Source organism: Alosa pseudoharengus, unplaced genomic scaffold (assembly GCF_046254945.1).
Source record: "Alosa pseudoharengus isolate Yale_2024_CS ecotype anadromous, Long Island Sound unplaced genomic scaffold, YU_APseudo_1.1 YU_APseudo_1.1_scf_9, whole genome shotgun sequence".
In the NCBI taxonomy this organism is placed as follows: Eukaryota; Metazoa; Chordata; class Actinopteri; order Clupeiformes; family Clupeidae; genus Alosa; species Alosa pseudoharengus.
The window spans coordinates 18,053,388-18,078,884 of NW_027468881.1; the positions used below are offsets into that span (position 1 = coordinate 18,053,388).

The 25,497-nt window shown below is 38.8% G+C and overlaps 1 protein-coding gene across 1 annotated transcript; it reads left to right on the plus strand.

Moving 5' to 3' along the window:
- The first annotated feature begins 2,191 nt into the window (after positions 1–2,191).
- On the plus strand, positions 2,192–25,426 carry irak1 (interleukin-1 receptor-associated kinase 1). The gene is made up of 14 exons (XM_076275861.1): positions 2,192–2,498; positions 2,954–3,121; positions 3,293–3,424; positions 3,541–3,623; positions 3,914–4,117; positions 4,497–4,561; positions 6,277–6,391; positions 15,633–15,745; positions 21,106–21,313; positions 22,562–22,630; positions 22,736–22,960; positions 23,196–23,652; positions 23,792–23,911; positions 24,261–25,426. The coding sequence occupies exons 1-14, from the start codon at positions 2,393–2,395 to the stop codon at positions 24,317–24,319; spliced, it is 2,124 nt and encodes a 707-aa protein (XP_076131976.1). The 5' UTR covers positions 2,192–2,392; the 3' UTR covers positions 24,320–25,426.
- The last annotated feature ends 71 nt before the right edge of the window (positions 25,427–25,497 follow it).

Consider the following 25,497-nt stretch of genomic DNA (forward strand, 5'->3'; position numbering starts at 1 on the left):
TCAGAAATGGAATTGATTGGTTTTCTGTCTTATTAACTAAATTACACTGCAGTTGGTAGCCTAGCATGTCAACACAGTGATCTTATTGTGTTTCTCCATTTGTCTGGATAGATGGAAAAAGCATGTCTCTTTTTTCTAATCTGTAGGCTTAACCGTTTTCATTGATTGTGCCACGTTAGACAGCTGGTCAGGAACTATTTATCTATAAGCCTTTAATTGAGTAATTTTTTTACATGAACAAAAAAACACCTATTTGCCTGTAGCCTACTTTATTTTGTATTTGGAAGTGTATTCTCTACGAAGAGAAAAATTAAATGTCAAGAAAACAGAAATTCAATCTTTATATACAATTTCATATAGGCCTACTTTAGTATAGACAGTCCAACTCTGATTTTGTCCAAAGATTTTGGGCCCAGGGCCTATCAATCCTTAATCATTAAAATGAATTTGTTAGCACCCAAACATACACACAGTGACCTGCAAAGGTGTACAGGGATGTCAAACTAGGCAGTGGACCGGATTTGTTGGAAAGAGACCTCATGGGGGCCATCATTGTCATGGTCATTTTTCTGCATGGGTAGGCTATCAGAGTGTTATTATATTAGTGGAACAGATAAGTTCATATATAAAATGTATTGTGCATTTTATGACTAAAGCATGACATTTTGTCCAGTGTTTCTAGAGTCCTTTATCATTTTAATGGCTCTATTCTTGCATCGGCTGATGTACAGTTATGTGCAGAATAGCAGTGTGTTTAAAAAAAATAAAGCTCAAAATCCTTAGAATAGCTGTTAATTCCATAATATCAATGCATTGGGTACACTACACCTTCAGTTTCTAATCAAAACATGACCAAAATGTTGCATTTGCCAGTGTTTGCATTTTTCTTTACAAACTCAAACATTTACTGTATAAACTGAAAAATGTCTCAAGTTTTTGCTTTACTTTGAATCACTGCACTAATATCTAGTTGCATTACCATTATTTCTGAGAATTACTTAATACCTGTGTTGCTTGGAGTCGACCAACTACTGGCACCTGTGTACAGGTATTTCAGCCCAGGACAATTGAACTACATTCCACAATTCCTCTGCATTTCTGGGTTTTGCCTCAGAAACAGCATTTTTGATGTCACCCCACAAGTTTTCCATAGGATTTAGGTCTGGGGATCTGGCTGGCCACTCCATAACGTCAATCTTGTTAGTCTGGAACCAAGACTTTGCTCGCTTACTGGTGTGTTTTGGGTCATTGTCTTGTTGAAACACCCATTTCAAAGGCATTTCCTTTTCAGCATAAGACAACATGACCTCTTCAAATATTTTGATGTACTGAAACTGATCCATGATCTCTGGTGTGCGATAAATAGATCCAACACCACAGTATGAGAAACATCCCCATAACATGTATTGTGCACCACCATGCTTTACTGTCTTCAGTGTACTGTGGCTTTAATTCAGTGCATGTTGGTCGTTGGACAAACTGTCTGCGGCCCCCATGCACTGAAGTCCACAATCCTTGGTTGACATTCAGCTGGAGACAGCTTCTCCACCTCCTCCAAGAACGCAGTCTCAACATTGTTATGAGACCCGGACTACTGTATAATCAGCATTAGTGCCTAGGGCATGGGCATGTTGCACATCTGCCAAGGAACAATCAAATCTGAATGATGTACACAGGTTTTGAGCAACCAGATAATGTCTTTTCAGGGAAGACCTCGAATATTTCAGGATAACAATGGCTAAATTAATTCTGCACATATTTAAACAGTATTTCCCCAGAGGAAGTGTCCAGGTGCTAAAATGGCCTGTCTGTAGTCCAGACCTGTCTAATTGGGTGCATCATGGAATGAAAAACACGATTAAGAAGTCCCCAGCATCTGAAATCCTAATCCTCAAGGATATGACAGTGCAGCATTTGAATAGCCAAGTCTTAAAAATTCTCACTGATGTCGTTACCTTCATGTCACATGGACACACATGGCCAAGTGTAAACATTCTAAATTTCCTTGAAACGTTCGTAGTCTTGGCACTTTATTTTGCTCATCTTTATCTTGTCTAATCTAGACCTCAAAATATAACCATTTCTATCCAAACTACAATCTACGTGTAACACCTAGTGCCACTAGGTGGAAACCTTATGACATCATGGATTTTTTCCTCCATGGAGGATAGTCTGTGTGGTCTGTGCTCAAGACAGTGTGCGCATTGGATGACCACTGGATTAGCAACAGGTTAGCGTTGCGTACTAGCGATTTTGGCGATTGACAGGACCATTGATCTTAATTTACTTGAGTTATTTTGAAGGGGCGATGGTACGGAGCTTTCTAATAGTCTTTATGGGATGTCATATGGAAAAGGGGAGATAAAATCTACGTACGCGATATTTCCTCAGTATGTCGAAGACTAAAAACGTTTACATTCACGAGTTACCCCCAGTTGTGCTCTACGACTTCACAAGGCTAATGGATACCCTTTCACAGTCAGATTGGATTGGATTTGGTAAGAAACCATAATGAATAAATCATTCAAGGACTCAGTCTTTAACTTTAATAATCAAAAGTCAGGCTCTAATTTTGGATAGGGGGACATTTGTTAGGATATTTGTCTGGTGTTAGCTGAAAAGTTGACTTAGCTAACAGTTAGCTAACGTGAAGTTGTTATATGTAAACGTCAGTTATCCCACGATTAGCTATCAAAACGGTCAATGAAGCCAAAGGCAGACACGTTCACACCCTGTGTTTAGTAAACAACCGACTTGTTAGCTAGTTGTTCTTTTTTGTAATTCTCATTTTAAACTAGCCTTTATGAAGGGGACAGATAGGTAGGAAGCACTAACACACCAAGTGGCTCCTGAGACTGAATGGCTGATTGAGAGAAAGATCCACCCAAATCCACTAGGATTATATTATGAACGATTCATTCATGACACTTTTTTTCATGTTTCACTATTACAGCCTCGCGCGTGGTACTGGATCAAACTGAACTTCGATTGATCGAGCGTTGTGAGGACAGGACAAACCGGTTAATGAACATTTGGAGCTGTCGAAATGGCACTGTGTCAGATCTACTCACTATTCTCACGGACCTGAAGATGTACAGAGCTCGAGATATCATCTTTAACTGTGAGCACCATTCGCCTATTGAGTTGTAATGCTGCAGAACTATTTATTTTGACGGAGGTGGTTCTTTAAAATAAAGCAGATTCTTTGATATTTTACACTGTTCACTAAAGCTCTGTTAATTTGTTTGAATAGTAACTTTAAAGTTCTAACATTCTAACATTTCATTCACAGGGATGCAGACCCAGTCACCCCCTTCAGAGCAGCCTCCTTGCCCCCCTCGTTCACCACCACGTTCGTCTTTTTCACCACCATCTTCTTTGTTCTATCCAGTCAAAGAGCCCAAGCATACAAAGCCAGTTTCAGGTTAAGCAACTGTTCATATCCCCAGAATTGTGTTAATCATGCTTGCATTTTTGTTTTTACCAACTTGTGATATTTGTTTCAGACTGTCACTGTAAATCAATGGTCTTTTATTACAGAATCCAAACATCTACCCTTACCTGGTCCTCCACCTGCTGAGTTGGTGTCTCATGAAGGGAGAAAGCCTACTGCTTTACCAGAGGTTCAGATACAAAGCTTATTTCACTTTAAGCAGTATGTCTTTTTAACTTTGTGTGGGAAGTGTGACTTGTTCACACACTGGAGCATAATTTCACCATCACCCTGATAGTACTACTCTTGGGGCTCTTTGGTTGTGATGAGTTAGCTCCTCTCAGTATTTGGTTATGATATTTGTGGGTTTACAATATGTCATATTGTTACAATACAACACAGTGCAAAACAATACAATATAGTGTTTGATATTGTTGGTCCTGTTTACATACCTTTTTAAATACAAACACTGTTTTGCAGGCCTCTTCCGCACAACCAGCTAGCCTGAAATCGGTGGATCTATACAATTCTCTCTCCTCTTGTGCCATGTGCTGGTCATTTGAGGAGATTCAGAGAGGGACGGAGAACTTCTCTTTGGCACGCCAGATTGGAGAGGGGGGGTTTGGAATGGTGTACAGAGCCACTATGCGAAATACTGATTATGCTGTGAAGAAACTGAAAGAGGTATCTCAACTTAATGACTCAGACACTAAGATCCAGCCATTAGAAAATTGTCATGTTTATTTGGTTCAGTGAACCTTTTTTTGGTGTAGTGTGACTTCACTGGCATTCACCCAAAAAATTATATTTTTAATAGCTCATTACATGGATGTCATGGCATCACATTCAAACAGTATAGTCCGTGTGTATCAGGAATTTTTAAAGACATTAACAAAAGCATTGATTAAAATACCAGATTAATGCCCGAGTTGCCATGATTCTACTGAATGTGTTGACAAATATACAACCTTATATCTAAACCTATATACCTAAATTACTCTGTGAATGTCTGGCATTACAACAACCCTTGAATGATCTAGCTTACCATTGCCTTTCTTTCTAGGATTCTCAACTTGACTGGACATTAGTGAAACAAAGCTTTAAGACAGAAGTGGAGAAACTATCATTGTAAGATGACTTTTTAGTACTTTTTAAATTGCAAAACACTATCTCTTGCTTTTTTCCCTTCTTTAAAAATTTCTATCAAAGGCACAATTGCTTCGTTTGTCATGTAGTTTGTATATATCACATCAGTAATATTGTTACAGCACCTCTTTAGAGTCCATGATGTATCCCAGAATGCAAGAGTAAATTAAGGGAAATTACTCAGATTTAGAACCCATATAAAGGTGTTGGTTGCATAATGTGATCGATTACTAGTGAGAACAATGAATTTATCACAACTGAAGTGATGTTTGAAATCAGTCTTGCATCATTTATTCTATACAACTTTTTGTTAATCCAGGTAAGTCCATACATGGAAATCCAACATGCTGCTGCTGCATATCTCCTCATCTGCCTGCAGACCTTTCAAAATCAATGGGCTTCTTTTCCTCTGCAATTCTTTTCAGTGGTCAGTGTTTTCTATCTTTTGTGTGTCTCCTTTTCTTTTCCAAGGCCTTTGGGCGACATTCTAGCTTTGGCCTTAAAAAGCATACATGAAACACCATTCAAATATGCCACAGGGCAATAACTTTTAAAGGCGCAGTCCTTGATTGTAATCTGCTATGCTTTTGTCAAATTTAGCAACATTCTGCCCACATCCCTCTAGCAGCCCATTGTGTGTCTGTGTTCAGTCCTTCCTTTAGGAACACATAAACTTGCATGAACCACTACAATGGTGCAATGCACATACAATGGGCAGTGGTAGCGTAGTGGCTAAGGAGCTGGGCTAGCATGCAGTAGCCCGAAAAGTTGTTGTCAATTCCTGTCAATTCCTGTCTTCCACTGTTGTGCCCTTGAGCAAGGCATTTAAAGGTTGTAGGAAATCAGCTTTAATGTTTGAGAAAATCAGCTTTAAGTTCGAACTACACAGTGCAGCTTCTAAATGCTCCATTCACGCAGGTGGTAAAATTTGTGAGGCATTATTATAACTTGTGAGGTAAGCTAGCCTATGTTCGATCAACTTCTGAAGACGACAAGAACAGCTTAATGCATAGCCTAATGTTTTTTTAATAGGCCGCCAACTCCAAAACAAATTGAATTGGACCAATCGGGTGCAAACTCCGTGAGAAATCTGGTCAGCAACAACTGTTTAGGTGGCTGTTTCTTCTCCTAAATCTCTTGGCTAAAAAGAAAATTGTGTGATATATGAGTGGATAGCCTATTTGTGATGACTTTTTGAAGAGGCCAAAAGCCAAAACACGAAGTTATCAGACCAAAGAAAACAGAAACTTTCCCGTTCTCACGTAGGCTTACAGCAAGCGTCTGAATGAGGAAGAAAACTTTAATGCGCAGCCTACACATTTGGCCTTCAAAATTATATTTCTAGGTCGCTTTACAGTAAGATACGTCTATGAGTGATAGATAAGAGGTAAAGGAATGTGCCACCATTCCGCTGCCGAACCATAGAGAACAATAGGAAACCTGCCGCTTGCCGCTGGTCAGTGTGATCCCCGCCTTAAAACTTGTCACCAGTAAGTATAAATGTGACCTGTCAAGATGGGCAAATCTGATTTGAGAAAAAAAGTCAGAACTGAAGAATGAGGCTTGTAATGTGAACATAGTGCAAAGGTGTGTAGATTTTAAAGACAGTAGAAGTAGTTGTATATACAATAATAGTAGTTATAGATCATAACTTACTCTCTGCTTATGGGCTCTTGCCCTGTGCTTCACCATTCCAGATATAGACACCCCAACATCCTGGATTTTGCAGGCTATAGCATTGGAGAGGGAACCCATTGCCTCTTGTATGCCTTTATGCCAAATGGGTCATTGGAGGACAGACTCCACTGTCAGGTAAGCCTTTTTATCCTCGCCCCCCTAGTTGGGGGAAAGGCTATTGTAACTGGGTCCACCAGTCGACGTGTCCACTAACCTCAAAAGTAACCTCAAAAGTATTGGTCGAATAATAGGCATAGGGTCAACATATCTCAGTCTTCCTACATGATCGTCCAAATCTGGCTGAGAATGCAGATGTTAGAATTTGATTAATATTAACTTTGGTTAATATGATGTGACATGACTAAGGTCTGTAGTCGCCTGACTGCTCTTATGTTTGCTGTCAAACTACATCCGTTCGGCGTTACTCATATGCACCCAACTGATTATCTGTTTTGGTAGCATGCCAAAGCCTTTCACACTGTAGGGACTTTTTGTTGCACTTAAAACACCTTTTTTACGTGCATTCGGACAGCATGGAACTAGGAATTATTGAGTTCCTCTGACCGCAGTACCTGTAACTATTTGAGCTCCTACTTTGGGGTAGGATCCTTTCCTGTGCATAGGAACCATGACTGATGTACATGCTAACTTGGCCAAGGCAGCAGAAGTGCCACTTTTAACAATCACTATAAAAATAATTCAGCTTCTTTTTAAATTTGCTTAACATTTAAAACTGCACTAGAAGACCGCAGAGGCTGACTACTGTCATGCGACAAATGCCTTCTGGACTGATGAGAAGAATAAGAATAAGGGCAATGCTATTCTTTTTTTAATGCTTCCTGATACCACAAGCTTCTAGTTTGTCAATAAACTTCAGTAGCTAGATTGATTTCATTACTTTATGTTCATGTAACATATTGGGCTACTAACGTGTGTAAAGTCATCTCAGAGTTCCTACTGTGTGCAGATGTGAACAGAAAAAAGCCCTAGGAACTGTGTAGGTCTAGGGTTAGCCTCTGCAGTTAGTAGTTAGTAGAACTGTGTTCTTAAGGGTCATTCACACCAGAAACGATAACTATAAAGAAAACTATAACTACAACCCCAAATCAGAAAAAGTTGGGACATTGTGTAAAATGCTAATAAAAACAGAATGTGACAATATACAAATCTCGTAAACCCATATGTAGCTGCAAAAAGGACATAGACAACTTATTTCATGGAAAATATATGTTAATTTTGAATTTGATTCCAGCAACATGTTTCAACAAAAGTTGGGACGGGGCATGTTTGCCACTGTGCTGCTTCACCTCTTCATTTTACAACATTCTATAAATGTTTAGGAACTGAGGAGACCAGTTGCTAGAGTTTTGAGATTTTGATGTTAACAATAATTAGTCGATCCTTTAAAACTTTACAGCTCATTATTTATGAATAGCATCATTGCAATAATAACCAATAACCTAACCTGTGACTTTTTAACCAAATCAACCAATGCATTGTCAGTCTGACACATTTCCAATTCTGCCCCCACTTGCGTGTGTGGCAATGACATGGTCTAGCTAGCCGGCTACATTGAGAAGCTAGATAGGCCTAACAGTTTCCCAAGAGAAAGTCTGATATGAAGCAGAAGATCCTTTCAAACCTTTACTTAGGATTCACTGTAAAACTAAGCAGACCAACAGAGTACATCTCAGTTATTACAGTGCATGAAAATGCACTGTACTGTTCTTCCTAGGCTTCTTCTGATTCTTATTACAGTGCATGAAAATGCACTGTACTGTTCTTCCTAGGCTTCTTATTATAGTGCATGAAAATGCACTATACTGTTCTTCCAAATCTTTTTATTACAGTGCATGAAAATGCACTGTACTGTTCTTCCTAGGCTTCTTTTTATTACAGTGCATGAAAATGCACTGTACTGTTCTTCCTAGGCTTCTTATTACAGTGCATGAAAATGCACTGTACTGTTCTTCCTAGGCTTCTTCTTCTTCTTCTTCTTCTTCTTCTTCTAACGCAGTTAATGCAGCTTCAACCGTTTAACGTAGAAACTTCATTCAAACTATATTACGTAGGTCTTACTTAGGACATGTGGGCTATGTATTTTTCAGCTTTGTAAATTTTATACTTTTTAAACTATTAATTAAAAACTAGTCAAAATGTCCCCATTGACTTAACATTGCCCTTTATGACATCACAGCAATTAGAATCCTATGGCAGGTGTTCAGGCCACCTGTCCCAACTACCATTCTCAGGCTTTAAGCATACAAACTGGCCCTATTAAGACTACACACCCTATTGACCCCTTGCAAGTGACATCACGTTTTGTTCGCGCCACAGAAAAATAGCCTAGTGGACGGCAAGAACACGAATCAAATCAATGGGTTGTAATGGGACATATCGCACAGCTAGGAGATTATAGTGAGATTTACCGTAGTAATGCCCTTCCACGACTGTGGGCTTATTGTTTGGAATACAACAACATCCCATGTTCTTGCATAGATATATTTTGGTTTGTTTTCTTTGTGTTTAGGGAGTATTTCAACCACAATTGCATGCTTATCTCCTCAGTGTATGAAGCACAGCAGCGGTTGCTATAGCAACCATAGACTCTGAACAGGACGGCAGATAGCACTTAGGCAAAGTCTTTGGCAAGATCTGAATGTAAACAGATAATACCGTTCAAGTTTTTTTTATTTCATATTTCTTTCAATTCTTTAACTTAAGACATGTAGGCCTAAGAAGTAAGTTTATTCACTGGGCAACGTACCAACTGACGAGTTACATTAGCCCTAGCACTATGAGCTACGATAAACGTTAGCTAGAATAGCTAGCTTCTAAGTGTGGCAGCTAAGTTATTATTTCATGTTCTGATATGACATTCTTAACGTTTTGACTATGTTACAACTGATAAAAGCAAGACAAATAAAGTAACCAAATCGCTTTGCAATATTTTAGTCTAGAAATACTTATGGGTGTTCATTTACCATAATGTTAATTACAGTAGCCTAACGATGTAGCCTAGCAGTAGCCTAACGACGTTACGACCCACTTGCTGTTACCACCAGTTTTAATAACTTTACATTTGCGATCATGACCCATTTCATCTAACAACACCACTGGCATCTTTCTTTGACTATCAGACCCCAAACAGCAATACATTGAACTACAAAGATGTTATAGTAATGGTGTTCAGTTCATCATAATCGTTATGACATAATGTAATTTGCCGTCCGTCTCCTATCTTTTTGCCGTCCAGCATGGAGCGTCACGTGACTTAAGTCACGTGTCTGCAAGGGGTGAATTCAACTGCTTCCTCTGCCAAAAACTGTTTCAAAATAAAAGTCCTCACTACAATATTTCACTGTTAAACAATTTAATCCTTTAAACTACTGAACTTTTTAACTGTTCAGCCATTGTAACTGTTACTTGTCATCAACTATGACTCCTACCCACTGTAGCTAGTTAGCATGGTTAGCATAGCTAGCATGTTAGCATTGCTAATATTGTTAGCATTATCATTTTTAGCAAAACTGCTAAAAATGATTAGCTAAGTTAGCTAAGTAACATGGTTAGCATAGTTAGCATGCTAGTTAGCATAGTTAGCATAACTACTAAAAATGATTAGCTAAGTTAGCTAAGTAACATGGTTAGCATAGTTAGCATGCTAGCATGTTAGCATGCTAGTTAGCATTTTTAGCAAAACTGTTAAAAATGATTAGCTAAGTAACATGGTTAACATAGTTAGTATGCTAGCATGTTAGCATGCTAGTTAGCATTTTTAGCAAAACTACTAAAAATGATTAGCTAAGTTAGCTAAGTAACATGGTTATCATAGTTAGCATGTTAGCATGCTAGTTAGCATAACTGTTAAAAATGATTAGCTAGGTTAGCTAAGTAACATGGTTAGATTGCTAGTTAGAATAGTTAGCATACCTACTAAAAATTATTAGCTAAGTTAGCTAAGTCACATGGTTAACATAGTTAGCATGTTAGCATTGCTAACATGCTAGTTAGCTTAACTACTAAAAATGAAAACATTAGCTAAGTTAACTAAGTTAAGTAACTTGGTTAACATTATTATCTTTAGCAAACATTAGAGCCATTCCAACTGTCAGTTATCGTCAATTATCTACCTAAATAATTTAACCATTTAAATTATCCACCTATTTAACCGTTCAATTATTCCAACTACATTAAACGTTATCTACCAAGCAAATCATTTAACTATATAAACTATCCACCTATTTAACTGTTCAGTCATTCCAACTATATTAAACCTCATCTACCTAGCAACCAATATAGTTTGTTTTTACTCTGTATGATATTTTACATCATATTTTTTGCATTTTCATGCACTGTATTTCCTTCAGGAAATGCTTTTCTAGTTTCCTTTGATGTTTTGTTTAAAAGTAATCAAAATGGCTTAGGCTAGAATTCCAAGTTACAGAATATAAACTAATGCCTTAGCTTATGGCTAATGTATTAGAAAAATCCCATAGAGATGCTAACGGTTAGCATAATTGATAAAAGTACATATTTAGATTAGATTCAACTTTATTGTCATTGTGCAGAGAAGTACAAAGCCAAACGAAATGCAGTTGGCGTCTAACCATAAGTGCAAAAAGCAATGTGATATACAAAGTATAGACAAGTGGTGCATAGGCAGGACAAGATATATAGTGCAGTGTAGACAGTAGTATGCAGTTGGTTTACAGAAGGTGGTATAGAGTAATATAAGCGAACTTCAGTCCATTTACAAAAGGGTTGACTCAATGCCACTTCAACGAAGTAGCCGCACAAAATAAATATTAGGCGTGTGACAAGGTGGACCCACTTGCGATCATATGACTTGCTCTGCTGCAGCCAGGGGCTTCTCTCGCATAGGCTACTCCTCCTGGATTTAGTGAATGTATAGGGTTTTAATGCATGATTTTGAGTGTTTCCCCCCTAAGTAATTTAAATATTCGATAATGTCAATTTGCACATCAATAAAACGCTCATCACGATATTATTGCAGACGATATATATCGCCCACCCCTAATATGGGGTATTCTTAATCATGATTTTCATTCCATGATGCGCCTAATTTGGCAGGTCTGGACTGCAGACAGGCCATTTTGGCACCTGGACTTTTCCTCTTTGGAGAAATATTCTTTCTTCTTTATTCTTTATTTCAGACCCAGGGGGATCTATATCACAGTAAAAAAAACACACAGGGTAAAAATACAAAAATATTGTTTAAATATGTGCAGAATTTATTTTGCGATTGTTTTCCTGAAATATTCGAGGTCTTCCCTGAAAAAGACATTGCCTGGATGGCCCTAAATGTTGCTCAAAACCTGTACACATCATTCAGAATTGATTATGCTTTGCCAGATGTGCATGATACCCATGCTGTATGCATTAATTAAGCCCAGAGGAGTCCATGATTTCCAAAAAGAAAGGCAAATGTTGATTGATCTCACCACAGGACCTTTTTCCACTTCAGCTCCATTTTAAACAAGCTCAGGCTCAGATAAGACACGTATCATGTCTAAATACAATTCTATCTTTTGCATGGTCAAGTTCACACTAGCATTTGTGAATTGAGTATAAAACTGTGCTCATAGACAATGGTTATCAGAGGTTTACCTGAGCCCATACAATGATTACAGAAACAGGTCTGGTTTTAATGCAGTGCCATCTGAGGTCCAAAAGACCATGGCTATCCAATATTGTTTTTCAGCTCTGTCCCTTGTTTGCAAAGATTTCATTGTATTCTCTGAATATTTTAATGATATTATGTACTGTAGATGACAGTGTTGTAGTACTCGAGTCCAGGACTCGGACTCGAGTCTGAGTCATGAGCTAAATTTATAGACTCGTGACTTGACTTAGACTTGAGCACTGAATGACTCGAACTTGGACTCGTACATTCAGACCATGCAGACTTGGAAATTGAGACGAGGACTCGACTTTTTTTTGTATGTCATTAGGCTATAACTCTAATATGTAATAGAACTGTAATATGTCATTAGAATATTATTTGGTATAGGATTTTAATATCTAAATTATTTTAAGTATTAACATTAGTGCAATGGAGTGTTACTGCTTCATGTCATACATCACGTCATGTTCCTACAAAACGGACGTTAACTTTAATGGCGCCAAATGCCTGGATACATGAATGCCCCAAAGGTTGTCAGTTTTGCATTTAATAGTGACTTGACTCGGACTTGACTCGGATGAGTAGTGGACTCGACTCGGACTTCACTCAGACTTGAACACTGGAGACTCGGACTCGAGGCATAGTGACTAGACTACAACACTGGTAGATGATGAACTCCCCAAATACTTCACAATTTTATGTTATGAAGCATTGTAAATATATTGTTTCATCATTTGTCTAAAAGTTTACACAGAGTGATGAATACCTCTACGTCATTACTTTAAGAGACTCTTGCCTTTCTGGGATGCTCTTTTTCATACCCAATCATGTTGCCAGTTACCCTATTTAGTTGTAAAATATTCCTTCTTTTGTTTTCTTTATCATTACACAACTTTTCTAGCATTTTCTTGGCCCCATCCCAACTTTTTTTTAAATGTGTTGCTGGTATCAAATTCAAAATGAACATATTTTCCATGAAATAATCATGTATGTAATTTTCAACATTTGATATGTTGTCTGCATCCTTTCTGCAGCTAAGTATGCGTTTACTAGATTTGCTGATTATCACATTCTTTTTTTAATTTGCATTTTACACAACGTCCCAACTTTTTCTGATTTGGGGTTGTATAAAGTGTCCACACTGATCAACGATAAATAAAGTCTCTCCTTGGGTCGATGAATAAGATGGCTAAAATGTGATGGATTCTGACTGGCTCTCGGCTTTTTATCGTTCTCAAAATCGCTCTGAAAGTGATCACCAACGACATAGTTCTTCATGTGGTTATCATTATAGTTTATGTGTGGACTTTGTCATTCATATTAGCTAGAACAATACTTTTTTGTTGTTATAGTTATAATTATTGTTCTTGGTGTGAACATCCCTTTAGAACTATTGTGCACGAATGTGCCTTAATAGTATTTACCATCACTTAGCAGATCTTATTGTAACAACTGGAACAATTAATATGAACCTATTTTATTTGAAACTTGTATCAGTTGAAGTAGTTGGCATACCTATTCCATGTAGACAGGGATTGATTACTGCTTTAACAGTTTTCCCGTTGTTAACTACATGGACAGCGTGGCACTCCACTCACTAACATTGGAGCACAGGTAGTACAGACAGTCAGCAAGTATAATGTTTTAAAGCTGGTATGTGCAAGCAGGTGGTGTGCAGGTGTGAAAAAACAACAAACTGTCATGACCTTTGTGTTTGACTCTGAATGATCCGATTCTGTTGTATTATCAGCACCAGGCTTGGTTGTTTTTAGTTGCCTAAAATAGGCTAAGTCACTTCCTGTTTGTCTTCACTTAACTACTGAAACATGGTTGGCCCAGTGGAAAATCACCAGGGAGCAAGCAGTTTCTGCATTCTCCCATGCTATATTTAACAGTGGAAACCATGCTTGTGAGTAACAGGGTGGCATTTCCACACTGAAAAAATACAGGTGTGAATTATTTAGCCAAGCATGAAGCCATGCTAAAGATCAAAGACTTCCATACGTCAGTGGACACTCCTCCAGTGAGGGAAGGGCGGACTACCATCTAAAAATTCAGAGAAAAATAAAAACATGTAAATTGAATTGACTAAAGACACTATTAATATTACTATTTTAAAATTTTGAATTCACAAAGAAACGTGTCCCTATGCCTATCTAGGCATGCAAGAGTTATTCTTCAGGGGGCATATTGAGAGGACCAATTCCGGCAAAAAGGCAACTATAGAGAGCCGGCAGAGGTGATGCCACCATATGACAATGTACTAGCAGAGCACTGGCAAACTTCATCAGTTTTCACTGGTATGTCCAAAACCACTCAAAACAATTTGATTTCAGCAATAGCCACCAAAGGCAACCTTCTTCTCTTGGCAGATTGATGAAACCTGGAATGAATCCTGATGACTTCAATAATTATCTACCCATATCCAATCTGCCATTTATATCTAAAGTCTTTGAGAGGTAGTTCCATCTCCAGGACCACCTGAAAGAGAATGATCTTTTTGAGCTTGATGATTAGATTAAATTAGATTAAACTTTAAACTAGAATCTCTTGCCAGCTTTGGAGTTCATGGCAGAGTCCATCCAGTGGTTCACGGACAGGACAAAGTTTGTGCAGATGGTGAGCTGCAAGTAGGAAAGATCTGCAGTTATAAAGGGGATTCCCTTTGAGGCCTCTGCTATTCATCATCCATCTCCTCCCACTTGGCAGTATCCTTCGGCAACATGGTGTTCAGTTTCACTGTTATGCTGATGACATCCAGCTTTACATGTCTAATAAGTCCACTGCCTCTCTTCCTCCTGCTGACATCACATGTCTTCATGACCTCAACTTGTGAGAATTACTTAAAACTAAGCAGGTCAGAGTTGTCATGGCAACTCAATGCTATTATGTCGTGTCAGCACTCACACCAAGTTTCCTGTGCATCATCCTGCTTCATTGGCTTCCTGTTGCATATTAAATTTATTCACATATAAGGCCCTACACAATCATGCTCAAACTTACCTTGCTGCTGGGAAATTACACCCTTGTAATTCACAGCTCTCCTTAGATATGTGAATACTCAGGGCACCATTCAGGAATGTTTTCTTGGCTTTTTCAATATGTCGAACAGCCGAGACGCTGTCCAGGTGCTGCATGATGGTGCTGCATCAGGGTATGGCCTGAGACCTTAATGGCTTGCGGGCCAAAGTAAGAAAAGTGGCTCCCAGAGCAACATTTGTCCACTCCTATGTCATTCGCCTAAATCTGGTCTTGAGCCATGGCATTAAATTCATCCCCAAGTTAAAAGTCTTCTTTGCTCACCTGGGTGGCTTCATGTCTTTTTTTTTTCAAATCCAGCAAGAGAGTGGCAATGTTTGAGTTGATAGAGTTGAATTGCTGCAGCCAACAGCTAGAGCTGCCAGGCAGTTACAGTGCTACACTCTGGGGGCATGAACATGGGGGCTCATGAATATGCCCCAACTAGTTTTAGACCAAAACTCCTTACTGCTGTTTTAAATGTGTCTGGGTCTTACATGCTCGCATGCGCCACCAACATCCCCACAAACTCGCATTTCACACCAACACCATTCAACCACAGCTTACTTCCTCTCTTACTTTTACAACTATGTGTGTATGTATGTATGTATGTATATATATTGTTGTATATATAAACAAACATGTGTGTGTGTCTATATATATATATACTGTATATATATAGATATATATTCAGATTGACTTTGTTTTTAGGACATTCCTGTCCTCTCCTGGTCTCAGCGCCTGGGAGCGCTGATGGGAGCTGCAAAGGCCCTGCAATTTCTTCACTCCTGGTCACCACAGGTCATCCACGGAGACGTCAAGAGGTGTTGTACTCTACAATATACTATTTACGTGTACTGATGAGGAATGTGCAGCTCATATGTCAACATTTAGGTTTATGGAGGTGCTGTGGGCATTTGCCATGTGTCCAAGTGCCATTTCCTGATTCCATCCCATCTCTCTCTCCCACTCCCTTCCTGTCAGTCTTTTCACTATCCTATTTGAGTAAAGGCAGAAATGGCCAAAAAATATACTTGAGGTTAATATAAAAACTTGAGGTTTAGCTAGTTTAATTTCAACCTCATATCATCATGTGTCATCTGCCCTGTGTCACAATGTGAAACTGATCTTCTCAGATCAGAAAGACTTCAAAAAAGAACAATGCTGGTTTTGCATTGAAAAATGTTGGGGGTCCTGATCATTACGAGGATTATAATTTGCGTCCTAGACACCATGCAGACTTATTTGTATCTATCTATAAATTACAGGAACGTCTGTGTGTGTGTTTTTGTGTGTGTGTGTGTCGCATATCTGTCGAACCGTTTGTCCGATTGATTTCGCGGCTCTACTGTAGCAACTCCCCCTCTCATACCGCACTGTAGGCTACCATAGAGCAGTGTTTCCCAAACTTTTTTTCTGGGGACCCACTTTTTAAAAATGACAGACCATCGCGACCCATTTCACTTCAGATCTAACATGCAACCACCAATATTGTTTTAGGCCACAGGTTCTCAAACTTTTATATGAGCCCCCCCCCCCCCCCCCCCAACCATTCTAGCGCCTAGGTCTGGCCAACTACCACTACTATTACAGGGATTGGTGATTTTAATGGTAAACTGACTTACTCAGTTTACCACAACTCTGCAATCTCAATTACACATGAAACAATGTTAAATATTTTCAAAGCTATAAAATTCTCGCTCAGTTTTGTACAAACACACAACCTCAGGTTTTCCTCATCCTGCTTTGAACACAGTAGGGATGCACGATATATCGGCGGCCGATATATTATTGGCCGATAAGTGAAAAAATGAAAATATTATTATCGGTCCGATAACAGAATTCTGGCCGATAATTTGCGCCGATATTTTTTAAAGTCCTAATTTAGGCCTACGTAAGGTCCGTCTGGCTACACTTAGCTACTTGTGCTTGGTTATACTTTTTCCTCAATATAATGTCAGCGGTGTGAATGTATTTCACCACTCTAACAAAATCTGTGGATATGCGTTCATTTGGGAATCTGTGCATCTCAAAATCGTCTCGTGAATGATCCGCCATTTAACCTTACCAGAGCGGAGCTCAGCCCTATCTAGAGCCGTCTTGTGCTGGTGTGTTTGCACTTTACCGCGCTGATCGGGGAAACAAATAAGCAAACTCGTTAGTGGGACGAGTACATAAGTAGGCCTAGTTCTAAGTTGTGTTTTAGTATTATATTTGCATTACGTTAGCTTGGGTTTTGTATTACTACCTAGAAATATGCTAACCATTCCTGCTTCAGTTCCAGACAGGTCATCATAATAAGTTATTAAAACCTTCGGGGCTAACCCCTTTCATTTCTGCTGCAGCAGGTTGTGCGCAACAGAGTAGATGGACATAAGATACAGTCTGAGGAGTTGCAGCTTTATTCAGTTGAAACTAAACATAAGTTTCCCTCACAAACTCTGATTTGGTCACTATACTGTAGCTTATTCCCAGCTGAGCCGTTTATGAGCGTTTAGTCCTAAATTAAAACGATTCATACTCTCTAGCCACTCACTCGCAATTCACTGACGTCAGGTTCACTTAAAGGAGCCACACATACTGTAGGGCTAGGCTACTGTTATGTTGTTGACTGCCGCACTATTGAGGACTATTAGGAGTTCTGTCCATCATTTGGTGGTAGGTAAAATTACTGCAATAAAATTATGCTTATTAAATGCTTTCCCCAAATCACTTTTCACAATTTTTTTTAAGAGTAATATTATCGGTTATCGTATCGGTATCGGCCAAAACAAACCAATAAATATCGGTTATCGTTATCGGCCCTAAAATTCCATATCGGTGCATCTCTAGAACACAGTTGTGTTGCATTTTGAGCACCATCAGCGTGGAAAGTTACCTAAAAGATAACGTTTTAATGAGCATCTGAGAGTTTGGGGATATTCTTGCATTCTACGCAATCGTCAATCTTCAACATAGTAAGCTGTTCCTGTATATCTAAAGAGAGATGTTGTACTAGGCTGCATTGCGTTGCAGACAAATGGATCCATAACAGCGTTAATTCCGATGTAAACATAGCAAATAACTCAAGTTGTTATATTGTACCCTATTACTGGAGGTTTCTTTGGAAAGTTGAATCCGCATGTTAAACGTTTGCTTGTTTATAGGCCTTATACTAAGGCTGTGTATTGGTGTTGGGACAAGCTATGTTGTAAGACTGTGAAATGAATAGATATTTCAGAATAAGAGGCTTTTGCACAATAGCCAAAAGATAATAGAGTTTGCGAGGTGGAAAACAAGAGGAAATAATAGCTTTTAAAATGTCCATTTAAATTGTAGCCTTATATAATGCATTGGTGTGCATTTTAAATCCGAAATAATAAGGAATGTGAGGAGGCTGCTATTAACTTTAAAGAGTGCATCTACAATCGAAACTATCAGCCTATGACGCAAATTGAATAGCCATGCCCGCTATACGGATGTCTGCTTTATAGTTGACAGCATGGTAACTAGATTTTAATCGGTCAACGGAAGCTGTCCGTTTATGTTCATGCTGATTCATGTCCCTTGCATTTTGCAACTGCGAGGTCCATAGCAGGCGCCCCACAGAAATGTTTCCATTTGCGAGTGAGATGCATGCTGCCCCCTCTGCGACGTGTTCGCCCCCAGTTTCAGAGCTATTCTAGAGCCGTCACTGTGGTAAACAAACTATATCCTAATAGAAAACTGATAGCTTTCCAGGTTAAATGGTATAAGCTAGGCCTATTACACAACATAAATTGTGCTGGCGACCCAAATAAAATCTCCTGCGACCAGGGCCGGAGTGGGGCCACTTTTCAGCCCGGGAGTTTCAGGCCCGGCCCACTTTTTTAGTGGCGGTGGAAATTTGATAAATAAGGCAACATTTCAGCTCTTACTATCCTGTATAATTTGTATTATAGGCTACCAATATTCCACTATTCCACAATGATAGGTTGATAAGTTAACAAAAACAGGAAGGAAGAAATAAAGCATTTGAAATGTATCCCATAATTCCACTAAGAGGCATATTGAACTACTGTATTGTTTACATGTTTTTTCTGCATGGGTCAGCTATCATGTTATTGTTTGGTGATTTTCTCCTTTACTACACCCACTTCTGAGCAAACAAGCTATATAGGTTGATCTGTCTTAGCCTACTGTTCTTTCTTACATAAAATAACTTTAAATATGGTTAACTCTATTAGCCTTTCTACTTGTCCCTGTAGTCATAGCCAGAGCCATAGATGGCATCTCTCTGGTCATAGCTAATTTCGGGCTCATCATTTTCAGCTGGGGACTGCTGATCTGCTGCTTAGAGGCTACTTTTGTTTTCGGCCTACTGCATGCACAGATCAAGCTTGAGTTTTGTTATCAATATTTGCATAATATTTGCAAAGTCTATGAATCGCCATATTGGATGATACAAAAAGGCTAATATTTTAATTAATTTAATATGTTGCTTGCGATAGGTTGACAACGCTACAACGTCCAGTATTAGCCCAATAATTACGCCGCTATAATCTATCTATCTCTCTTTACCAGTTGCCACTATTATGTCTGTATTCTTCAAAAAAAAAAAAAATCTGGAAGCTATGGCATATTTGGCAGCATTTTCCTCCAATACTTTTCGTCTTATTTACCTAGCCTTTTCAGTCCCTCATGGCCTCTTTCTACCATCTATCCTCCCTGACGCTTATCACTACGGTAGGGCCGGCCCGGCTGGTATCTGAGAAAACTTTTTAGAAAAGACGGGCTATATGGACCCAACCAATTAACTCTTCTTGGGAGGGGAGAACAACCCATGCAGAGGCTGCGGTGTTAGGCATAGAATGTGAACGTGTGTAGCCAATTTTAAGAGAAGATAGATTAACGTGGCAAATGTCAATATTTTTCCCTCGATCGGCCCAGAAGTGAAGCAGCCCACCGGGAATTCTCCCGATTCTCCCGATTACCCACTCGGGGCCTGCCTGCGACCCACCCGTGGGTCGCGACCCAGTCTTTGGGAACCAATGCCATAGAGGATAGAAGCAAGGCATTGAAAAAAGTTAAGCTAGTGCAAGATGTATGGATGATTATCATGTCTGACATCAACAATAAAGATGTATGCGGTTTGGTTGCATAAAATGATTCCGCGGATTTTGCAACACCACGCCAACAAACACAAGTATGAAGTGGCTGTTTAAAACGACATACAAATGATGTGCAATAAACTGACACTTCGAATAGTCCAGGCTACTTCGAACTGTTTTTAGACTTTCAATAAACAAACGACAATTCCGACTGCAAGGTCCCAAATTGAAACGACTGATGTTTTTTAGGACATTTCTTCATGCAAAGCAGCTACAGACAATGAGTGGCAGACAAAGCTTGATGTCACTTATTGGTTGTTTTTGAGTCACATCATTGCAAATTTCATATGATGATGCATCATTCCACAAAAGGTTTGTCTTCTCTATCATCAAGTTATTCAATAGGCTAAACAAATAGCCTTGACTCAACAGCTGTTAGGCTTATGTCATTTTGTCCTTTTTATGTCATTATGTCATTTTGCCTAAAGATGATGATACATGGGGCAACTTTTTGGTGGGCCACTGCATTATTGGCTCCATGCGTTCTGATTGGATGAGATTTGCCCTTAAAGTTACCCCTTAAAATATCACTGGGAATGTGCCAGAACCACAACACTCAGGAACACTTCCCAGAGTGTGGAAACTGTCTTGCTCAGACAGTTGCATTGTGTTTATCATCACTTTAGGATGAATAGGACAAATTGTACCAGTTAAGTTGATTCACATGGAAGTGTTACTGTGGAAGAACTCCACTGTTTTTCAAAGGGCCATGGAAGGCAAAGCTGCAGCCTGTCATATGCCCTGATCTTCTTGTTAAGCTTTTTGTTTACCAGCAGAGGGCACTGTCAATAGCCAAAGTGTCACAGTTTTCAATATTGCAGCATTGTATATGTATGTTATTTGGTTGTTGTTAATGTTGTTCAGTCAGATATTGTGTCAGTTTTTTTTGTTCTTTTTGAACTCTTGTATAACCATGGTGTTGGTCTTTAAACTTATTCCCTTATATTTTGGTTATAAGCGTTGATAAGCACTGTTTGAAATGTCTAATTTGTATAGTGGTTTGTCTTCTGGCTTCTCAGAAATCTCACAGATGCACACTTGCATTCCTTTCGTAGTTCAAACATCCTTCTTGGAGAACATTTTGAGCCTAAGCTGGGAGACTTTGGATTGGCTCGATTATGTCAAACCCCTGGCAGGGCCACAGGCAAGACGACCACTGTTGCTCAGACAAAGACAGTGCGGGGTACACTGGCATACTTGCCTGATGAATACTTGAAGGACGGTCTGCTGGGAGTGGAGATTGATGTATATAGCTTTGGAGTGGTGAGTTCCCTGAAGCTTGCATTAAAGGAGCTATGTGCAATTCTGTGGGATTTGAGTTGTCTTGAATGCAGACCCAGGGCACTCTTCCACTGACTTGCTTACTTGTAGTTAATACAGTGGCACATCTAGGACAAAGTGGTATTACAAGCTGTTTTGCATGCAAACTAAAGAGGATATCTGGACAGCAGAGCATAGGCTAGGGTTTTTTGACACTTCATTGAAACGGTTAGTTTTGTCCACATTCTGTTGCGATTTGTAGGTCTCTTTTTTTTTGTCATTTTACACTAAATTAAATCCAATAATCACCTTCTGTATAAGATTGTGGCAAATTGTTCACCCCCTGCCCCTACTACCCATTGGGCCTCATTCACCATCCATTCTTATGAAGACATTTGTTCTTAAAATCCACTAACTTACGCAGTTTTCACAAAGATTCTGGCATTCACCAATGTTTCCTTGTTCTTAGGTAAAAACTAAATCTACGCACACTCAAGAGCACTCCTTTGCACATTTGAGTTCTGACTTGTTTGTTTCATCATTTCTGCAGGTGTAAAATATAATAGAATTTAAATGACAACTATATGTTTTAGAAAGTGTGATGTTTTTGAATAAAATCTTATTTTTTTATAAGATTTTAATAATAGATAATATTTTCTACATTTTTATTATTATTTTAGTAATACTAATTATATTATTACATTTTAATAATAATAATAATGTATAATATTTTGATAATTCTTATTTAAAAATATACTTCTAAAAATAAATAAAGACAACAAATACCATTTTTTCCCACACCAAATACACCATTATACCAACTATTAAATATAACTTCTCTTTTTCTCATTTACTGTTCAATTTCTGCTGCAGTACCTTCACTTCAAAGCAGCTGTCATATACGGTAATCAGACTGTCCTGCTCATATACGGTATAATATACGGTAGAAATAATAGTGTGGCGCCTCAGCCTCAATTTGTGTGCACACGTTCCTGCAGTATCATGCCCTTTTATGATGATTAAAAGTTTACCTATGCTAATTAAAAACATCTGGCACGCCCTGGCAACTTAAAAAGAAATGGGATACAGTATGATAAGAATGGTCTTCATAGGACCTTCTTAAGAAAAAAATGTAAGTAAATTCTAAGGGCAATATTGGTGAATGCTCTTATTGCTTATCGCCATTGCTCTTATTTTTGACATATATTTTATACGTATGCATTCTTCATTCATATATTTTACTATAACTAGGTTTTGCTGGAAGTGCTGACTGGTAGAAGAGCTTTGGAAGTTACTGACCGGTCTAAGGCTATATACCTGGTAATGGCAATGCCTTACTAAAAAAACAAAAAAAACAAAAAAAAACATACTCTATGTTGTTTAACTCTGAAATGAACACTAACTTCTCACTCCTTTTACTCACAGAAAGACTTGGTAGCAGAGCTTGAGGACGAGGGACAAAGCACCCGCACTGGAAAACACAGTCAGACTGAGAATATTCCGACAGCAGCACAACACATCTGCAGGAATCATCTGGACTCTAAAGTTGTGACTGGAGGTAAACCTGTCCCCAGTGGAGCTCTGGAGATTGCTCAGCTAGCTTGTCAGTGTCTGCATCGCAGGAGGAAGAAAAGGCCCCCGATGGCTGAGGTATGTGTATGGGTGTTATCGGTTCTGTTAAACCAAGCCAATCTTTCCTGCTGACACATTAGCTGTGCTTGATTGTACCCGAGTGGTATTCATTTTCCCCCTTAGGATGTAGCAGTGCTTAAATTCTGGGTTGAAACTAAGTTACTTGTCTCTCTTCCCCCTTATTGATTGATTGATTATTAATTTGTCAAATCTTGCAAGCATGTTAAGTTTTTATTTAAATTATATTTTGCAGGTATTCAAAACACTCCAAAACAACTACAAGAATCAGATGTACACTTGCAGATCAACAATTAACATCTCGTCAGAGCTCCCTCAACCACCTCCTCCTCAGACGCCGGCCTGGACAGACACCTCTGTGGAGGCTCTGAGATCTGAATTCACAAAGCTAGGACCTCAAGAAGACACATACTGCTGCACTCAACATGTCCATGTGCCTTCTCTCAGTTCCATGGCATATTCATCTGAATTTCAAAAAGATGATAGGAGCAAAGAGACATTGGGCATGTACTTTTCCCACCGCTTTCCCTGTGAATCAGATGAGAGTCAGGGGTTCTCACAATACTTTAGTTCTTCCGACTCTTCTACGCTTCCCAAAAGTAACATCCCCGGGACAATTCGGAGCCTAGGAGATGGGGATTACAGTTCATCTGGCTCACAGGCAGGTCTATCACAGACCAGCTCAGCAGCAGGTACAGCTTGTTGTTTCAGAGAGTTCACATGGCTTTGTATCTAAACAGCTCCTTGTTCTAATGACAAAGAAAATGTAGCATGTAAATGGAACAGTCATTCTGTCATTTTAACTTGCTCTCCATTTTCACACATTTACAGGTTTATCTAGTGAAGGGATTGTGGTTAATGCCGCGAAACAGCAATTGGTACACAAAATGGCACTTTATGAAAAGGGATTGCTCGCTTCATCTGGGTTGTTCTCCTCTGGGAGTGGCTCTTGTAAGTTCCTGTTTATGTTTCCATAACATTTCTCAACTGATCACTTAATTTATATATATATAAATATAGATATGGGGCTTTTGTTTGTATTTTGCTTTGTATTCTAAAGATTATTTTAAACATTTTTACACATTTAATTATTGTTTTTATATTTAATTCAAATTATCACTCAATTAATTCAATCAATCAATTAATTAATTAAATTAAGGTCACCGAGTACTGTCGGTACGGGGGAAAAACAACGAAAACAATCAGGCTGCCTAGACAGGACTAGCTATATTATATGTAGTATGGATGCTGTTCAAAATGACAAATAATGTTACACCCCCCCCCCCCCCCCCCCTTTCAGATGGTGAAGAAAGTACCCAAAGCCAGGAGCCAGTGGAGAGTGAGGAGTTTGAATACTAGCAAACATATAACACCCATCCATGCAACAATATATCTTACAGTTAAAGCTGCAGTTGGCAAGATTTTTGTTGATCATATTCACTGAAACTGACACTATGCTCCGACAGAACAACCTTAAATCAGCCTGTTTTAGGAAAAAAAACCACACTTCTACCTCCACCTAGAGCCTGTTATTTGTTTTGCAAAAATCCACAGCTCCCAGTTCTTCTGGTCCAATCAGAGCAAAGCTGTGTGAGATCTGACTGTCAATCACAGTCTGGTGCAGTCTGGTGCGCACTGACGAGCACAAACTTGATGAGCGGGTGCTCGGAGGTAGTGGGGGAGGGGCATGAGAGTTGTAAACATTCAAAATTTTGGCTAAGTCCCCTCAATCTGTCAGACTTGCCAACTGCAGCTTTAAAGTATCATAGTGTGTCAAATTCAAGACTCTTTTCCTCAGTGGCTCTTAGTTAATGGAATGAGTTGCCTAGTGTTCTGTGTTCCTGTGATAGTTTTGGATCTTTCAAGAGGGGTCTAAAGACTTATGTTCGGTATGTATGGTATTTGTCTAGTTTTCATTATTGATATTTGATATTGTATTGACATTATTGTTATAATTACTATTTTGCATTATTGACATTATTTTTATTATTACTATTTTGCAAAGGCGTCTGCTAAATACAACAACCATATGCATGTTGTTCTGTAATCTTAAAGGTTGCTTGCATTGACCTGTAAGTTTGTAAGTACACAAGTAGCCTACCTTCATAAGCACTCAGTATGATACTTCAAGGATAATTCAAGCAATGTAATGACAAGGCTCTTTTTGGGTTGGTGCCTGTTTAAATGTTGCTGCCTGTTTGAAGTATACCCACAGAAGCTGTTGCTACTCATATTGTTTACATAAGTAGACTCAGTCAATGTGATATATCGGTGGAAGTCACTGGTTTGTTTTGGTACTCAACTTGTAATTATGTCAGAATGACACAACCGTTTGGTATGGATGTTTTTTTTTTTTTTAAACCAATGTGCATTTATCAAGGTACAAAATATTGTATGTTGGTATTGTGGAAGTGGAATTGGTATTGGTAGTGTTATTTATACTTATAATAAAATGTAATTGATTTACTCCGGTGCCATTATTTGGAGTCACCAAAGAAATGTACCCTATTAAATGTATTAACAAAGTATTAAACGCA